The sequence below is a fragment of the Oryctolagus cuniculus genome, chromosome 9, assembly GCF_964237555.1.
Source record: "Oryctolagus cuniculus chromosome 9, mOryCun1.1, whole genome shotgun sequence".
NCBI classification, from domain to species: Eukaryota; Metazoa; Chordata; class Mammalia; order Lagomorpha; family Leporidae; genus Oryctolagus; species Oryctolagus cuniculus.
This window is the reverse complement of record NC_091440.1, coordinates 61,433,327-61,451,303: the sequence shown is the minus strand read 5'-3', so window position 1 is coordinate 61,451,303 and position 17,977 is coordinate 61,433,327. Positions and strand designations below refer to the sequence as shown.

Genomic DNA, 17,977 nt, shown 5'->3' with positions numbered 1-17,977 from the left:
CCGGGGTTTCCACATGGATAGCACAGACCCAATTACTGGAGCTATCTCCTGTTGCCTCCCAGTCTACACAAGGACAAGAAGCTGGAATCAGCAGACAAAGCTGGAAATCAAACCCAAGCACTCCAATAATGGGATGTGGGTGCCTTAACCAGCATCTTAACTTCTAGGCCAGACATCTGCCCCATGATCACAAATGTTTAAGAAGCAGTGTGAGGAAAAAACTGAAGTACCATCTCCATGAGCTTCAACCACTTTTCACATGATGGTGAAGCTTTCCACTGTTGGTCCTCATCTCAAACATCAGTCACTCTGTAGACAACTGCTTAAATCAAACACGCTAAGCTTTTTTAAAGTTCTGTTACTTTATACAAATTTTATCTTTTTGTTTTAAAGATTTATCTATTGGCTGGCGCTGCGGCTCACTTGGCTAATCCTCCACCTGCGGTGCCGGCACCCAGGGTTGTAGTCCCAGTCGGGGCACCAGATTCTGTCCTGGTTGCTCCTCTTCCAGTCCAGCTCTCTGCTGTGGCCCGGGAGGGCAGTGGAGGATGGCCCAAGTGCTTGGGCCCTGCACCTGCATGGGAGACCAGGAGGAAGCACCTGGCTCCTGGCTTTGGATCGGCGCAGCGCGCTGGCCACAGCACACCAGCTGCACTGGCCATTTAGCTGGGTGAACCAACGGAAAAGGAAGACCTTTCTCTCTGTCGCTCTCTCTCTCACTAACTCTGCCTGTCAAAAAAATATATATATATTTATTTATTTGAAAGGCAGAGTTAGAGAGAGAGCAGAAGAGACACAGAGAGATCTTCCATCTACTGGTTCACTCCCCAGATGGCAGCAATGGCTGGGGTTGGGCCAGGCCAAAGCCAGGAGCTTCTTCCTGGTCTCCAAAATGGGATGCAATGGCCCAAGGACTTGGGCCATCTTCCACTACTTTACCCAGGCCATTAGCAGGGAGCTGGATCAGAAGTGGAGCATCCCATAATGGATGCCAGCATTGCAAGTTGTGGCTTTACCCACTATGCCACAATACTGGTCCCATAAATTTTATCTTTTAAATTTAACTCTATTGCAATGAAAAATACAAGAATTTTTAGTCATGAAGTCAAATTATGAAAATCATTAAAATAAAAAAACAAGTGTTAAGGTCCTATATTATGAACAGAATGGAGAAAAATGCTGCAATTTCAACCTACTCTGATAAATGCCTTGTGCTGCTTTCCACAACAAAATACTCAGTAAGAATAACCCAGGTGAAACTATGCAAAAGCACAATCAAAAGCTGACCTGAAAATGTCACTTTTTGACTTTAAAAAGGAAAGACCCTAGAAGAATTTAGTACAAATTCTTAACAACACAAGAATTCATGTAAATTTAGGACATCAAGGGAAATTTAGTCTCAAAATATGTTCCACAGTCCTTTGAGGGTCAACATACCTGTATATGAGCAGCATCTGTTTCTTCATTAAAACTAAGAAATGTGACCTAAATAAAAAAGCAGCAAAGTTCTATTAATTTGAATTTTTATGTCTTATCTCACATTTGTTGATACAGCTGAGAAACATTAAAAAAAAAACAGTAAGGGTAATTTTTTCAAAATGACCAAAAAGATTTCTCCCCAAGATTCATACTCACATCCCTCAACAGCAAATTCAGTCGCATCTACCCCACATATCTGAAGTACATCTACTTTCTCCATCCTTCCTCACATGTACTACAATTATCTCCCAGTTGTTCCTACTTTGATTCTACTTCCTTGTCACAACTCTTGAACACTTCCCAGTACAAAATTCCTAGTGGGAACCAGCTGATCCCTTCAGGCTTCCCTCATTTTCATTCATGCACACAGGCCTCCCTTCCAGGTCTGTAACATGCCCTGGATGTGCTTGCCCAGTCTGGATCATCCTTTCTTGGATATGTACGAGCCTGCATCCTCCTCATTCTTCAGGTTTCAATCCCAATGTTACCTCTTTGGAGAGGCCTTCTTAGAGTAGACCTCCAAAGCTACTTCTTCATTGACTTTCTATGATCATCAGTTACTCCCTTCAGAAATACACTTTTATAAAGATTACTCTGTAGAAGTTTATAATTTTTCTAATAACTACTAATGACATGAGGAAATGTCACAGTACTAAGTAAAAAAAAAGGTCAGAAAAATGAAGCATAACATATAAACAATTTTACCCTTTATGCATGGAAAATACTGAAAGGCAGTACACTAAACTATCAGTGAATAACTGGATGGCAGAGTTACAGATGATCTTTTTTTTTTTTTTAACTTTTTTTTCCTGTGCTTCCCCCCAATTCATAGGATCAATGATAGTCATTTCCCTTTTTACAGTTTCAGTGTTGTTTTTCTACCAAGAGTATGTATTACTTTTACGACATGAAAACATATTACTTCAAAAAGCCGTATTTTCTTTATATCTTTGACATGAACTTTTTTTCCATTTGAACAAAAATATTAAACTGTCTACTAAGCAAGGACTGTGGCTAAAAGCAGGTAATATTTAAGTGATAACATATGAATAACCAATTCTCAAGAGTTGGGGAGAAACAGCATGTTAAAATATAAAGCAATACCAAATAAAACTTCTGAGCTGTTTTCAATAACTGAGAAACAAATGAGAATCTTTACTCCAGGATCTTTATTCTACTCATGGTTATTGCCTCCCTGAAGTGTTGCAATTAACTTCCAGGTATCAAGGTAAACTGTTGGCTCTAGGAGCCTGTCCCCTCACCTATAAAAGCAGGGCAATGCAATTGCCATCCCACAGCTGTGAGGATTAATTAAAGTAGAGGAAAGTGTTGGGCACTTTCACAGGCAAGTAGTACTCAAATAACAAATTTCCTCCCTTTTTTCAAAGATACTTTGAAATATGCACACCTGAAAGTAGGACAGAAATTCCTTCTATTCTCTCAAGTTTCCTTTACTGAACACAAAAGAGAAAATGAGGTGACAGGGGGTTCTGAAGATGCTGGGGGAGTTTTTATTTCCCACTGATCAAGGAAGGCCACACCAAGCAATGTGCTGGAAACTGTTGGAGGGTAGGACATGGGAGACTCATCACACTCAGCAACGATGGAACAGAGTAACAGTGAAAAGGGACCACAAGAAGATGACAGTCAAGTTGAGGTTCAACAGAACAATCCAACCCTCAAAGGTTCGCTTATCTTCCTATGATATGACACCAAGGATATGAAAGAAAATCATTCCAGAGTAAACGAATAATCAAGTTTTCATTGGAACCCTTATTTCATCAGTTTGAAGCTGCAGTGACCTGATACCACATCTATTATTTTGGTTACAGGAATATGATGATAAAGTACGGATAAATTAAAGGAAAAACTGTACTCCTTTTTATAGTAATAAATTTAAATGAAGACTGGAAACTATGGCTGCAGCAGAGAAAAAAGCAAGCAAGCCATACTGGTGTATAGCTTATCCTCAAGTACTAGATTAACTATCTTACTTTCAAAGACAAATCTATCACTATCTTTTCATTTTGAATCAAAGCATTAAGTTTAAACAGTCAAGGAAACTAACAATAATCTGAAAAACAGGTAAGAGATAAGTATTTATGTTTCAGGGTAGAAAAATTTGGTATTAAAATTCTGCTTATTGGATATGGCAGGAATCATCTAATGCGATGCTGCATGTCCCATGAGTGGTCAACAGGCTCCACGCACTGAATGACATGTGTTCTTCATAACACTAAGACAATGATGTTAGCCAGTATAAGAAACAGATGCTTTTAATCCATATAATAAAAAGTAGAGATTTTAGACATTTTTAAAAATATGGCTTGCAGCCCTACAAATATGCATGAAAACGTGTTGTGCTTTATTAGGAAAGATTTAGAAAGCAAAATGTCGCACCTCAGTTAAATTGGCATGTTCATTCTGCTTTAGACTGCCCTCTGGTGCTACACTGCATAGTTCCTTTTCACTCTGTAACAAAGACTTTACAGACTGGAACACATCTTCACTGAAGCTCTGGAAAGAAAAAAAAAAAAAAGACGTTTTTACTTATTTATTTAAGATAAAGGAACAGACCCTGGAGACAATCTGTTTTTAAATGGAGAGTCACTGATCCTCCAAATAATATCCACTGAGCACCTCTTGATACTGGATGCACAAGACAATTTCAGGTCAGGAGTACAGCTCCAGTCAGCTGAAAACCACCATGTACCTTTACACATGCCAAAAACCCACACCCACACCTGAGCCTAGGCATTCAACTCACTGGAAGTCCACATACAGCCGTATGCCAGGTTTACTTTCTTACTCCTAGACTAAAACTTAAAAAACTCCATGTCTGACTTCCAACTCACTCGAAGAATAGAAGAAATAATTTATATAATGAGTGATAATACGGAGGCTTTGGTAAGGCACTCTAGCAGCAGCAATTATTCCTTTAACAAAGCTAGAGACAGAATAAAGGAGACAGTAACCCAAACTAGGGTTTGTTGGCAGTCCTAAGGCAGCTATATGATAAAAATGAGGGAGATTTCGGCCGGCGCCGTGGCTCAATAGGCTAATCCTCCACCTGCAGCACCGGTACACTGGGTTCTAGTCCCAGTTGGAGCACCGGATTCTGTTCCCGTTGCTCCTCTTCTAGTCCAGCTCTCTGCTGTGGCCCGGGAGGGCAGCGGAGGATGGCCCAAGTCCTTGGGCCCTGCACCCCATGGGAGACCAGGAGAAGCACCTGGCTCCTGGCTTCGGATCAGCGTGTTGCACCAGCTGCAGCGCACTGGCTTCAGCGGCCATTGAGGGTTGAACGAACAGAAAAGGAAGACCTTTCTCTCTGTCTCTCTCTTTCACTGTCCACTCTGCCTGTCAAACAAAAAAAAAAAAAAATGAGGGAGATTTCAATCTGGGGCAGTCATTATAAGTGCAATGGAATAGAGGGAAGAAACAGTTACATAAAGAAAATAATGAATACTACAGTCAGACACAAACAACATTAATTTCCTTCTACCTTACTCATCTTCTGCTGATTTGTTTATCTGTTCTTTTATTAGAAATGTCCTTACTCCCGAGTCTTTGCCTATAGAAATCCTATCCATTTAAAACATAGGAAGATTTTGTTCCATCCCGTAATCATAACGCACTCTCAAAGTTCCTGCTGTGTTGTTTGTGCATTAATATCATTTAATGTATATCACACCATATTATAATTACAATACTCACATGTATTTGTCTTTTCCACCCATTAAACCAACTTAAGGAGCTTAGCATTTCATTCACTTTATTTCCCCAGATTTCAGGACCTCACATACTACACGAACTCAAGAAAACAGGCAGCTTATTTATAAGCAAACATAATCAAAATCTATGATCCAAGGTAAGAGATACAAATATGAAACAGAATTTAAGAAAAACATAGTGTTACATTTGAATGTGATGTGCCAATATGAATTCATAATTCCTTAATTATATGTATTATGTTTTCCCACTGAAACGCCTTCGGAAGCAATGAGCATACCAATTCTCAGATTTTGGTTTCTAAATACCACCAGTTAAAAGAACTAGAGCCCCTTGGAGAAATGGTTGATACATCTGAGGAAGAGAAACTATGAAATGGGCATGGAACACCTTACTATGCCAGAATGCAAGGAAGTACTCCAAGAGTACTTGGGTTATTTAAAAAAGAAGAAAAAAGAAAATGGAAGGAAGGAGGGTAGGTAGGAAGGAAGGAAAAAAAAAAAAAAAAAAAAACCCTAAAAGCCAACTTGAAAGAATTTCCAAAATTTCCAATATCCCAAATGTGGATAAATGGGGCATCAAAAAAAAAAAAAGTAACGGATTTTAACTACTGATGTTTATAAAAATCTATGAGCCCATAAAAAGAGGGAAAAAAAGTCAAGGGGAGCATTCTCTATCTACAAATGCTGACATACATGGGCAGTATGGCAAAATTAGAAAATGTGTAACAACCATCACAATTACTGATAGGCAAATATCATCAATGTATACTAAATTTACAGGTTAAAAGCTTTTGGAGAACAAAATGCCCACATTATCTCAACCTATCACTCCACAGATTATTTACTAATCATATTAATTATAAAAGTACTGTATGATAAAAGTACTATACGCATTCAGAGTAGGGATATCTGGTGGTTAAATTCTTGACCACTTGATCAAGCTTGGTATCAACAATATATTCCTCCTGATCTGACATAGCAGGATGAATGCAACATGACCTTTGGGGTATTTCTGCTGAATCTAACCACAGGGAAAGACAAATGAACCCACAATAGGGTGATGCGCTACAAGACAACTAACCTAGACTCTTCCAAAGGTTTGCTGTCATGAAAAAACAATCTACAGCGGGGAGACCAAAAAGATAAAATACCCAAATGTAGCATGTGAACCCTGATTGGAATCCTAGAGAGGCAGGAAAAAACTGCTAAGGATATTTGAGACTACGGGGCAAACCTGTGTATAGATCACATTAGATGAGATTACTGGATTGATGATTTTTCTTAGAAGTGGTAATGATGCTGGCATTCTCAGAAGTACAAATGTATGCAGGCCAGTCTCATACAACTGCAAAAGGGAAGAGTGTTTGTGTGTGTGTGTGTGTGGTGGTGGTGGTGGTGAGGGGAGAAAATGAATGGGCATGGTAAAATGTTAATGGAGGGTGAAATAAACAGTATAAGATGCTCATTGCACTAGTTTTTCTTTGTGCAAAAGTTTCTGTGGATTGGATATATTCAATATTTAAATAATTTTGTTTTCATTAATGAATAGAGGTTTTCATACTAATTTATTACCATGAAATTAAAACAAGAAAAAATATAAAATGTGAACTCAGAATCTGAACTATCAATATAAACTCATGGCACTGTAGGAGTAAAGGGCACTCCTAGATCATGGTTTCTAAATATTTTTCAGAGTTCTCTAAGGAAATAGCCAATTCCAGGCAGGGAAGCAGTCAGAGTGATAAGCCCAAGACAAAAAGGACACAGGCAGCAGCTTGAAATTCTCCTAGGTATTTATTTTGGGACTTGAGAACAACTTAAAATGAATGAATGAATGTAAATAAATAAAAGATTGAGGAATATAGGAATGTGAAAATCTGTGAGTCCAGAGTAATACATATGAATGAATGAAGAGAAAAACCAGTATAATGAGCATGTCACACATTCTTCACTTGCCACTAGTGAAGGTGACTATTACACCCTGTATTAACATGAAAATTGATAATTAAAGGGCATTTATCCTTTCCTCATCTTCTTAGATGAACTAGATGAAAGCAGGAAAAACATTGCATTGAAAGAAGTCAAAGCCTGTCTTAACAGGTAAGGGCCGGTCAAGAGAGTCATATCATGCAGAAGACGTAGCCTAGAAAAAGCGCTACCAAGAGTAACCATCCTGCTCTCTTCCCTTGTTCTTTTAAGTAATGCCTCAATTTTTTTTTCTTCAGATTTATTTATTTGGAAGACAGAGTTACAGAGAGGCAGAGGCAGAGAGAGGGAGAGAGAGAGGTCTTCCATCCACTGGTCACTCCCCGATGGCCGCAACGGCTGGAGCTGCACTGATCTGGAGCCAGGATCATCTTCTGGGTCTCCCACGAGGGTGCAGAGGCCTAAGGACTTGGGCCATCTTCTACTGCTTTCCCAGGCCATAGCAAGGAGCCTGATCAGAAGTGGAGCAGCCCGGGGCCGGAACTGGTGCCCTTATGAGGATACCAGCACTGCAGGCTGCAGCTTTACCTGCTAGGGCACAGTGCTGGCACCAATGCCTCAAGTTTTATCAAAGACAAAAATGTCGAGAAACAGGTTAACCAACTCATCTTCAGAGAGGAAGTGAGGGGACTATAAAGAAGAAAGGACCAAGAATTGTATTTCATTTGCTCATTACTAATTACCCAGCAGGTACTATGGTATTTGACATATAAGTGCAAGTTAAAACAAACAAAAAGCACTCAAATTCACATTTACTGAATGAATAAGTGAATGGTAATACTTCTTATACAATTTAGGTTAAAGCTAAGAGATGGCCTACACTGCTAACAATACAGATGGAAATTATTGTTGGTAAGAAATGAGGAACAGGCATTGTGGTCTTCAGAAAATAAAATCTTCATGATCATGATTTCATAGCATTATTTTCATACATGCCAATCTTCGTATTTTACTGTTACTAAATAAGATTCATTTAAAAACAAAACATCAAAACAATAATACTCAAAAACGACCAACTTTTTTTTAATAAAAAAATTGTCACTTTTTTTTTAAACTTACTGTTCTGACAGGCGCTCTCATCTTCAGGTAACTGTTTCTGAGCTGCTGGGAAGTCGCCATAACTATGCTACTATGTGTGTCATCAACAAGGAGGAAATCCACAAAACACCTGAAGGAAACACATGGCGACAAATTACTCAGTGACTGATCACAATGACTCAAGCAAGCTCTTTAATGCTAAAATAAATTTCTTTAAACTTGGTCATTTAAAGAAAAACAAAAGCAAATCAAATCATTCTGTGTCCTAAAAATTTACTTCATAGTTCGACATGAATATCTGAAAAATGTGTGGATATCACAAACTTATTATAAAAATCTTATTTTAGGTTCAAAATCATAGTTTACCCTTATCCAATCTCATTGCACTTTTCAAATACAAAGCTGCAATAAGAGATATCTGAAAACTCTTTTTAAATCTTACATAGAAAATATCACAACAAAGAATCCCATCTTTCCTGCCTCCTAAAGTCACTTTTATCTCTACAGCACTAGTAAATGCTGCAGACATCCTTGGTTCTTGGGCAGAAAGGTGTGATAATACTCAAGAATATGAAATCTGTACATATTAAATTAGACAGATGAACAAAAACAAATTCCTTATATAGGAAGCCTAAGAACATACCAATGACTACAGGTCAGAAAACATCCAAGTTACATGATTAATAGCACTTACACAAGCACACACACCCCTGGGGAGAAGTTCTAAAAATGAAATCTCAATGTTTGAACAACACTTTCATAAAATATCTTTAAGAACTTAACATTTGGCTAATATAAATTTATACTGTGAGAAGATTTATAAGCAAAAGCAACTTAATCTAGCTCTCCCTTCAGAACTTCAAGCTCCATTTTAGTGAAATTCTGTATTCTTCCTCTACACAGAAAACACAGTGAGTGTGCTGCAGATGCACCTTGCTTTAAGGATTTCTAGATGCTGATTTTTAGACAAAGAATTATGATGGTATTCTGATCTGAACTAAGGTAAGTCACAGCAGTCTCTACAACAATAAAACGCAGCTAATTACTGAAAACCAAAGCAGCACTGGGAAAGAGTCTCAGCGGAGAACCAGGGAGCTCCCCTCAGCTAAAAGAGAACCACACGCCAGCATGCAGAAGAGTGCCATTCCTGTCCCACTTCTGCCTCGGGTTAGCTCTGTTCCTCTTGGTAAATGCAAAGTCTGTCTCTTCTAGGTAGATGGCATCCTATTTACCAATGTCTACTCTAAGAATCAAATGGGAAAGCACTGATGGGAAGTACTTTGTAAATAAGAAAACACAGACCAAAAAAAAAAAAAAAACATTTTAACATGTGCCTAAAATATTAAAATGATCTGGAGGAACCAAAACCCTCAAAACAAGGCTTAAGTAAAAAGGGTTACATAGCCAAAGCAAGAAGATAATCCTTTTATTTATCTCAGACCACAATGTTGTTCTCTTCACTGCCAGAAACCCTCAGGGGAAAGTGCACTGGCCTCAAACTTCACATAAAACATAAAATATAAAGGCCAGGGGCTCCAGAAAAGCAGAAACCCTCCAACTCAGCTCCTGAGGAAAGTCGCACCAACTTTCTGGAGGGTGATTTTGTAATACACTTTAAAGCCCTAAAAAGAGTTCTACTGCTGGACCCAGCACCTCTACTTCTGGGAATTCATCAAAGCAAATAATGAACCTGTAACACCTAGGGGCCTAAGGAGAGTTCATTTTACCTTACAACCAGTAGGGTAGTATTATCATTTTATAATGGGAAAAGCTGAGGCAAGCGTAAGTTAAGCAACTCATCCAGGCCCACACAGGAAGTATGGACATTTTCTAACTCCAGTCCTGACCACGTAGCCACTACTCTACAGGGCATAAAGGTTTGGTAAGCTGTTCCTCACACTGTGCAGCAGAAATAAGTAGAGATCTAGATGCAGAGACAGGAGGGTGAGGGAACAACCTTGGGTTCTTTCCCACGGTGATACCATTGCTGAAGTCAGAACGATGCTGAAGCACAGGGGACAGCACACACATCTGTATTTTCTCTGACTCCATTCCTAATGTTGCCTGAAGGAGTCCAGAAAAGAGATGGGAAACAGCAATCACCTTTGCAGCTGCTGGCTAAAGCTGACTGAGCAAAGGGGAACACTAACTTCTAAGAGACGTCACCACGAAAGGGACTAAGTAGATAGGCTGCTTACCCTACAGTGCAGCATGTCTCTGGCACAGAAATAGCTTCAAGAGGAGGTGGGGAGGCCACAGTGGTCTGAGACCAGCCCCTGGATCTGACAAATCCAGCTACCCCAGTTCACTGTACCCACAACATTCCTGAGCAGCAAGGCCACACAGAACACCTTTATTTATGGCTGAAAAATATGCACAAAAAAAATCCAGATAAATAAAATCATGTCCCCCTAAAATTCACATAATCTAAAAGTACTACAGAATTATATCACTGTCTGAAACTGACTTTTAAACTAAGTTTAATTCCACACTAACATTCTTCTTCACTTCTAGAAGAAAGATTACTAAACTCTACTCTACTACGTTGTATTTAACTTCAACATAAGTGTTGCCTCACAAGAAAAACATCAGAAAATATCTGTACAATATAAAAGTGGCTCCAATAAGAGATGACACATATAGGACTTGTAATTCTGGTAAAGGGAAGAGAAACAAAAGTATCTTGGAAATGATGCAAAGAGAGATGTGGGGAGAAAGACTAACAGCTAGAGCAGGGTGTTGTCTTATAGTCCACGAGAGGCAAAAGCACAGTATTCAGTATTTTCCCCGAGACTCCCCTTGTGGAATGATAAACCTTTCACTTAATTTTTTTTTTGCATTGTGCCCTATTCTGGATGAATAAAAAAGAGTCCTAGGTAGGGAATAACTAAGTAGGTTAGATATAGTAAAAAAAAATATAGTTAGATACAGTAAAAAATAACTAAGTAGGTTAGATATAGTAAAAAAAAAAATTAAAATGAACCTAGATCGCACGGGTGGGAAAAAAATCTGGGAGACTAAGTATAGATGGACAGCCCAACAATGGACAGATGAGCTCCAAGAGCTTAGGAAAGACAAAGAAAATAAAAAATAACATGACTAAATGTGAAATCCTCTTACAAGAAACAAAAAACAACAACAAAAAAAGCAGAACAGGTACTGCTAAAAACAGTGGACAACCAAGGAAGTTTTAAGAATAGAATATAGAAGAAAACAAAAGCAGCTAGAGAAAGAAACCCTGGGAACACTGACACGGAACACTCTGACTAAATATGCATACACCTTAATCCTGCAATTTCACCTGTTAAAATTTATCCTATACATACACTGAGACAAAATACAGACTGGTGAAAGAACAGTCACTGACACAAAACACAACACAACACAACACAACAAAAAAAAAGGGAAAAAAACCCTAGAAATGTTTCAGTTCAAATGAATTAGAATACACTTGATTATGACCTACCTGATGGAAAAATGGTTTAGAGTCAGACACACTGGTGCCGAACAGCAAGTTGTAAAATTGTGTAAATACTGTGTTCTCACTTAAGTCATAGACACATACAATTCTGACACATAAATGTACTTGTACACACCCAGGAAATGTCTTGAAGGAGGTATACTAAGGATGACAGGGACCAACCATGACAACTGAGATTCTTACAAAATGTTATAAGCTCCCATCTACCTATAAAGTGGGAAAATTATAGATTAATAAGTAAAATAAGAGACTGGAACATGTTGGTATTACCCCATTTTGTATAAAATCTGTATGTCTACATATGTATATTTATAAAGGCAATATAAAAGAAGTTATATTCTACATAGGCATAGACATTGGTTTTCTCTTGGTAGATGAAACTGTGTTTCCTTTTTGTCTGTGAAAGTGTGTTTTGTGTTTTTATGAATGATCACAAATTCTTCTAAAATAAAATTTTAAAAATCATCTCCAAGTCCTTCTCCTCTAGCTGAAGAACTGTTGAAGTCAGGAGCAGACATCCAGCGCAGTGGTTAAGATGCCACACAAGCACCTGGATCTAAGTTCTGGCTCTGCTTCCAATTCCAACTTCCTGTAAATACACACTGCGGGAAGCAGCAGGTGATGGCTCAAGTACTTTAATCTGTACCACCACGGAGGAATCCTGGACTAAGTTCCAGGCTCCTGGCTTCCATCTGACCCAGCCCCAGTTATTGCAAGCATTGGGAAAGCAAACCAGTGGATGGAAGATCGCTTGTCTGTTTCTGTCTCTCTGCCTTTCAAATAAATAAAAATTATTCACCTTTTTATAGCAGGAGAATTAACTGTGTCAAGGCACTTTTGAAACATGTTTCTTCTATCACAATTTCCTACCTTAATTTTCCTACTGCATCGATCTTCTCAAACTTCAGTACAGGCACAAATCAGCTATGCTTTTATTTTTATTTTTTTTAATTTCTGATTTTTCATTTATTTGAGAACCAAACAATCAGAGGATAAAAGATCCCATTTGGGGCTGGCACCATGGCTCACTTGGTTAATCCTCCACCTATGGTGCTGGCATCCCATATGGGCACTGGGTTCTAGTCCTGGTTGCTCCTCTTCCAGTCCAGCTCTCTGCTGGATAGCATAAGATGGCCCAAGTGCTTGGGCCCCTGCACCCGGATGGGAGACCAGGAGGAAGCACCTGCCTCCTGGCTTCAGATTGGCGTAGCTCCAGCCGTAGCGGCCATTTGGGGGGGGTGAACCAACGGAAGGAAGATCTAACTCTGTTAAATAAATAAATTAAAAAAAAAAAAAGGTCCCATTCACTGATTACCTCCCCAAATGACTGCTATGAGTAGGGAGGGGCCAAGGCAGCAGCTAGGAGCTGAAAATTCAATACTGGTCTCCCACACATGTGGTAGGGACCCAGTTACTTGAGCCATCATTGCTGTTTCCCAAGATCTCCATCAGCAGGAAGCTAGAATCAGGAGCTGGAAGCATGTATTGAATCCAAGCATTCCAATATATGGACTAGGATGTCTTAACTGCTTTTGTCAAATGCCTGACCTGAGTGACTTTATTTCTAATCCACTCACAGCAAGAAGATTCAGATTTGGTAGGTTTATGTGGAACGCAAAAATCTGTATTTTAGTAAGTGCTCTATGTAATTTCTGACTAAGAAGCACTTAGCTCTCCATTAATCTCCTTCCCTAAATTCCTCTGTAACTTAATACTCAAAGACTAATATTTTCTAACCTTCACCCCATCCTCTTCAGGTCTCAGTCTGGTTTGCCAAAGGCAAAGTACTACTCCTACCTCTGGTTTTAACTATGCAAATTTTTAAGTTTAGTTCTTTATATTCAATTTTCTGTTCAACACTTTCAACTGAATATTACAGTTACCCCAAAATTCTAAGTTCAAAAATTGAATAAAACTTCATTCCTAATTTCCTCTGATATTCTCTTAGTAAACCAATCCCAGACAATAGGCCAAGCTGGATCTTGCCTTTCCCCAGATCCCTACACAGCACCATGTCCAGTAAATTATCATGTCTTCATCTGCGCTCCTCCCAGTCTTCTTTTGCGCTCCTCCCAGTCTTTTTTTTTTTTTTTTTTTTTTTTTTTTTTTTTTTTTAAGATTCTATTTATTTGAGAGGTAGAGTTACAGACAGATAGAGGGAGAGACAGAAAGAAAGGTCTTCCATCCACTGGTTCACTCCCCAACAGCCACAATAGCCAGAGAAGAGCTGATCTGAAACCAGGATCTAGGAGCTTCTTTGGGGTCTCCCACAGGGGTGGCAGGGGCCCAACCACTTCAGCCATCTTCTACTGCTTTCCCAAGCCATGGCAGAGAGCTGGATTGGAAGTGGAGCCACTGGGACATGAACTGATGCCTAAATGAGATGCCGGCGGCCACAGGCACAGGGTTAGCTACTGTGCCACAGCACTGGCCCCACCAATCCTTCAAATTTACTTTTTCACTTTCCTCACCTGCACTACTACTTCCTCTTCATGCACCAATTCAAGGACTTCCCTCCCTGAGTACCGTTCTACTTCCTGGCCCATAGAGTAGACAGGAGGTAGAAGGCTTCGCCTTTTAATCCTTTGGTGCCACTCTTTGCATGCTTCCCTCCTGTTGTGAGTTTCCTGAAGACAAAAGTGTTTTTACCAATACCTATTTTAACACAGTAGGTATTCAAACAGCTGAATTAGTAAGAGTAACATATTTAAAGGGATAAAGTATGCCTTTAGATGTTTAAAAGAATATATGTACATTTAATGAGATTTTTGTGAAAATACATTTAAACATTTCCAATAATTTCTATGAGATATTTGTAATAAATGTTCCAAATACACATTTTGACCAAATGCCAAACAGCCAAGTATTTAAAAAAAAACCAAGATTCTGTTGACTAGAATTACAACAAGACAGCATAAACTATACAGAAAACACTGGTTTCCAAACAATAGGTAAGAGGCAACGCAAGACTATGATCCCGAGAGAAACACTGGCTGCCAGCTACTTCTAGGTTACCACACAGGAACATGGAAGCCAAGCAGTCAGAGTTTGGGGAGACCAGGGTGGCTGGAAATTACAAGGTCCAGTCAGTACTTGAGAGAAAGTTCAAAAAGAGTGAGAGCTCGAAAGATCTGCAGATGAGCTCCCCTGGGACCCTTGGCCGAATCCCAATCCGTGCGGAGTGCCTGAGGTTGAGGAAATAACAACCGGAGAACAGCAGGCCAAACAATACCTGGAGTCAGACTGGGCTTGGAAGGGTTTGCATTCTCACTAACCAGAGTGGAAAAATGCTGTACTGTTCAAGCAAAGGACAGGCTCCTCAGAAGGAAGCTGCCTGATTAGGTGGACTACGTACCGGCCCCACACTAACAAAACTTAAAAGCAAGCCTCAGGACAATCCAACAGATTCCAAATACCCTACTGTGCACCCAAACTAAATCACTCTTAAGGAATACAACAAATAAAGCAAGCTTCAGTGTAAGACTCAATGCTGGCAAACAGACAAAAATCACCAGGCAAAGGAAGAGAAAAACATGACCCAGAACCAGGAGAAAAACAGTCAATAAATGCAGAGCAAGAAATGATAATAGCATAAACAGAAAAGGACTGCAAAACTACAGAGGAAGTATGTTCCATACATACATTCAAGAAGGGATAAGAAAACATGATCAAGATATGGAGAAAACAGAAGATATAAAAAAGATACCAGAATGGAACTTGTAGGGATGAAAATAGAATATAAAATATATAAAATGAAAAACATACTGGCTGCAATAAACATCAGATTATTGCACCAGAGTATAAATGCTTGGACAACTTGTAGACACTGCAATAGAAACCATCCAAAAAGAAATACAGAAAGAGAAACCACCACCCAACCCAAGGCATCAGTAACTTACTAACCACTGTAAAAGGTACTCCCAAATATAGAGATAGAAAAAGAAAGTGAAGACAAAACACCCCAGAATTCCCCAAACTTGATGATGAAAACCATAAACTCACAGTTCCACAGAAACAAACAAAAAGAAGAAAGAATAAGCCAAGATACATCATAACCAAACTGCTCAAACTCAACGATGAAGAGAAAAATCTTAAAAGCAAGCAGAGGCCGGCACCATGGCTCACTAGGCTAATCCTCCGCCTGCAGAGCCGGCACCCCAGGTTCTAGTCCCGGTTGAAGCGTTGGATTCTGTCCTGGTTGCTCCTCTTCCAGTCCAGCTCTCTGCTGTGGCCCGGGAGTGCAGTGGAGGATGGCCCAGGTCCTTGGACCCTGCACTCACATGGGAGACCAGGAGGAAGCACCTGGCTCCTGGCTTCTGATCGGCGCAGCACACTGGCCACAACGTTCCAGCCATAGCGGCCACTTGAGGGGTGAACCAACAGAAAAAGGAAGACCTTTCTCTCTCTCTTTCTCTAACTCTGCCTGTCAAAAAAAAAAAAAAAAAAAAAAAACAGCTACAGAAAACAAGGACAGCAGACTTCCTGTCTCTGCAAGAAACAAGACAATGCAGCAACATCTCAGTCACACCCAATGAAGACATTTCAAAAATTAAGGAAAAATAACATTATGCAGACTAATAGAGCTGTTGAGAATTCACCAGTAGCTAACCAGCACTAGCATAACTGTGAAAAGAAATTCTTCAGCAAAGAAAAACAAAGCTAAATGGAAATTTAGAGCTATTCAGGGGTAGGGAACTCAGGGCCAAATATGGCCCACAAAAGCATTTGGTCTGGTCTTGCCACTGCAACCACAGGTGAGGTGTTTTTTGTTTTTTTTTTTTTTTTTTTTTTTTGAGACTCACTTGAAAGTTAGAGTTACACAAAGAGATGGGAGGCAGAAAGAGAGAAAGAAGAAGAAAGAGAGTTCTTCCATCCTCTGGTACACTCCCCGATGGCCACAACAGCCAGAGCTGCGCCGATCCGAAGCCAAGGGCCAGGAGCTTCTTCCAGGTCTCCCAGGTGGGTACAGGTGCCTAAGGACTTGGACCATCTTCTACTGCTTTCCCAGGCCATAGCAGAGAGCTGGAACGGAAGTTGAACAGGCAGGTCCTAAACCGGCACCCATATGAGACACTGGTGCTCAGGCCAGGGTGTTAACCTGCTGTGCCACGGCACTGACCCCAAGATTTTAAATTCAGTAAATCTACAGCAGGCTTATTTTTAAGTCAGTAATTTTGTATGATCTGTGAATGTTATAAATACCCAAATGGCCCTTGGCAGAAAAAAGGTTCCCCACTACGGTATAAAGGAGCAAAGAATACCTGAAATGGTAAATATGAGAGTATCATAAAAGTAATTTTCTAATTTTTAAGTCTTATCACATATTTAACTAGTTAGGTGTTGGCATGGTGGTGCAATGGGTTAAGTCACTGCTTGCCAACACTGGCATTCTCACATCAAAATACCAGTTCAAGTCCTGGCTGCTCTGCTTCCGATCCAGCTCTCTGCTAAAGTCCCTGGGAAAGCAGCAGAAAATGGCCCAAGTACTTGGGCTCCTGCCACCCATGTGGGAAACCCAAATGGAGTTCGAGGCTCCTGGCTTCAGCCTTGTCTAGCCCTGCCTGTTGTGGTCACTTGGCAAGTGAATTAGTGGACGAATAGAATATTTGTCTATCTCTCCATCTCTATAGTTCTGCTTTTCAAATAAATACATAATTTTGAAACATACATATGTATACCTGTATATAACTAATAACAATGTATTATCGGGTTTACAACAGACACAGAAGTAAAATTTGACAAAATAGCGCAAAGAATGCGGTGTGTGGGAGATTTAAAAATACCATCATGATTTCTATCTTATATGTCAAATGGCATTATCCAAGAAATCCCAGGATCAGTTTATCTTGTAAACTCTACGGCAACTACTAGCAAAATCAAACATCAAGTGAACAGTGGAATAAATGTGAGGTTATCTCCCTAAGGCTCACCTTCACTGACTGCAGTGAGAATACAATGCAATAACAACATATGTAAAAACAGTACTGATACAGCAGGAATTCAAAGACTAGCTCCTTCCTTGGGTATCGATCTACAAAATGTAAAATGCCATAGACATTCGTCATTATTATTTCATCATTCAAAACAATCATATTAAAAATATTTCAGTATGCCCTAAATGTCTATTAAGATAGTTGCTACTTTGTAGTTTCTGCCCTTTTGCTTTTTAATCCTAAGTCCGCCTCTTTCCTGTATTCACATTCTACATTATGATCTGACTGTTCCAGGATAGGAATGCTGGCAACACTGACATTTTGTTAGA

At 39.6% G+C, this 17,977-nt stretch overlaps 1 protein-coding gene across 15 annotated transcripts in view; it reads right to left on the bottom strand.

The window, feature by feature from the left end:
• Positions 1-17,977, bottom strand: part of AKAP11 (A-kinase anchoring protein 11) — a 57,289-nt gene that overhangs the window by 33,638 nt on the left and 5,674 nt on the right. For 14 of the 15 annotated variants that reach the window (XM_070048756.1, XM_051850634.2, XM_070048757.1 and 11 more), the window contains 3 exons: positions 8,256-8,364; positions 3,880-3,996; positions 1,438-1,485 (listed from right to left, as the gene is read on the bottom strand). In XM_070048756.1, the coding sequence (XP_069904857.1) occupies positions 1,438-1,485; positions 3,880-3,996; positions 8,256-8,315 (225 nt within the window). In that variant the 5' untranslated portion in view covers positions 8,316-8,364. Of the gene's footprint in view, positions 1-1,437; positions 1,486-3,879; positions 3,997-8,255; positions 8,365-10,432; positions 10,598-17,977 lie in introns of those variants that run through there. The other variant, XM_051850637.2, reaches the window with a different exon arrangement.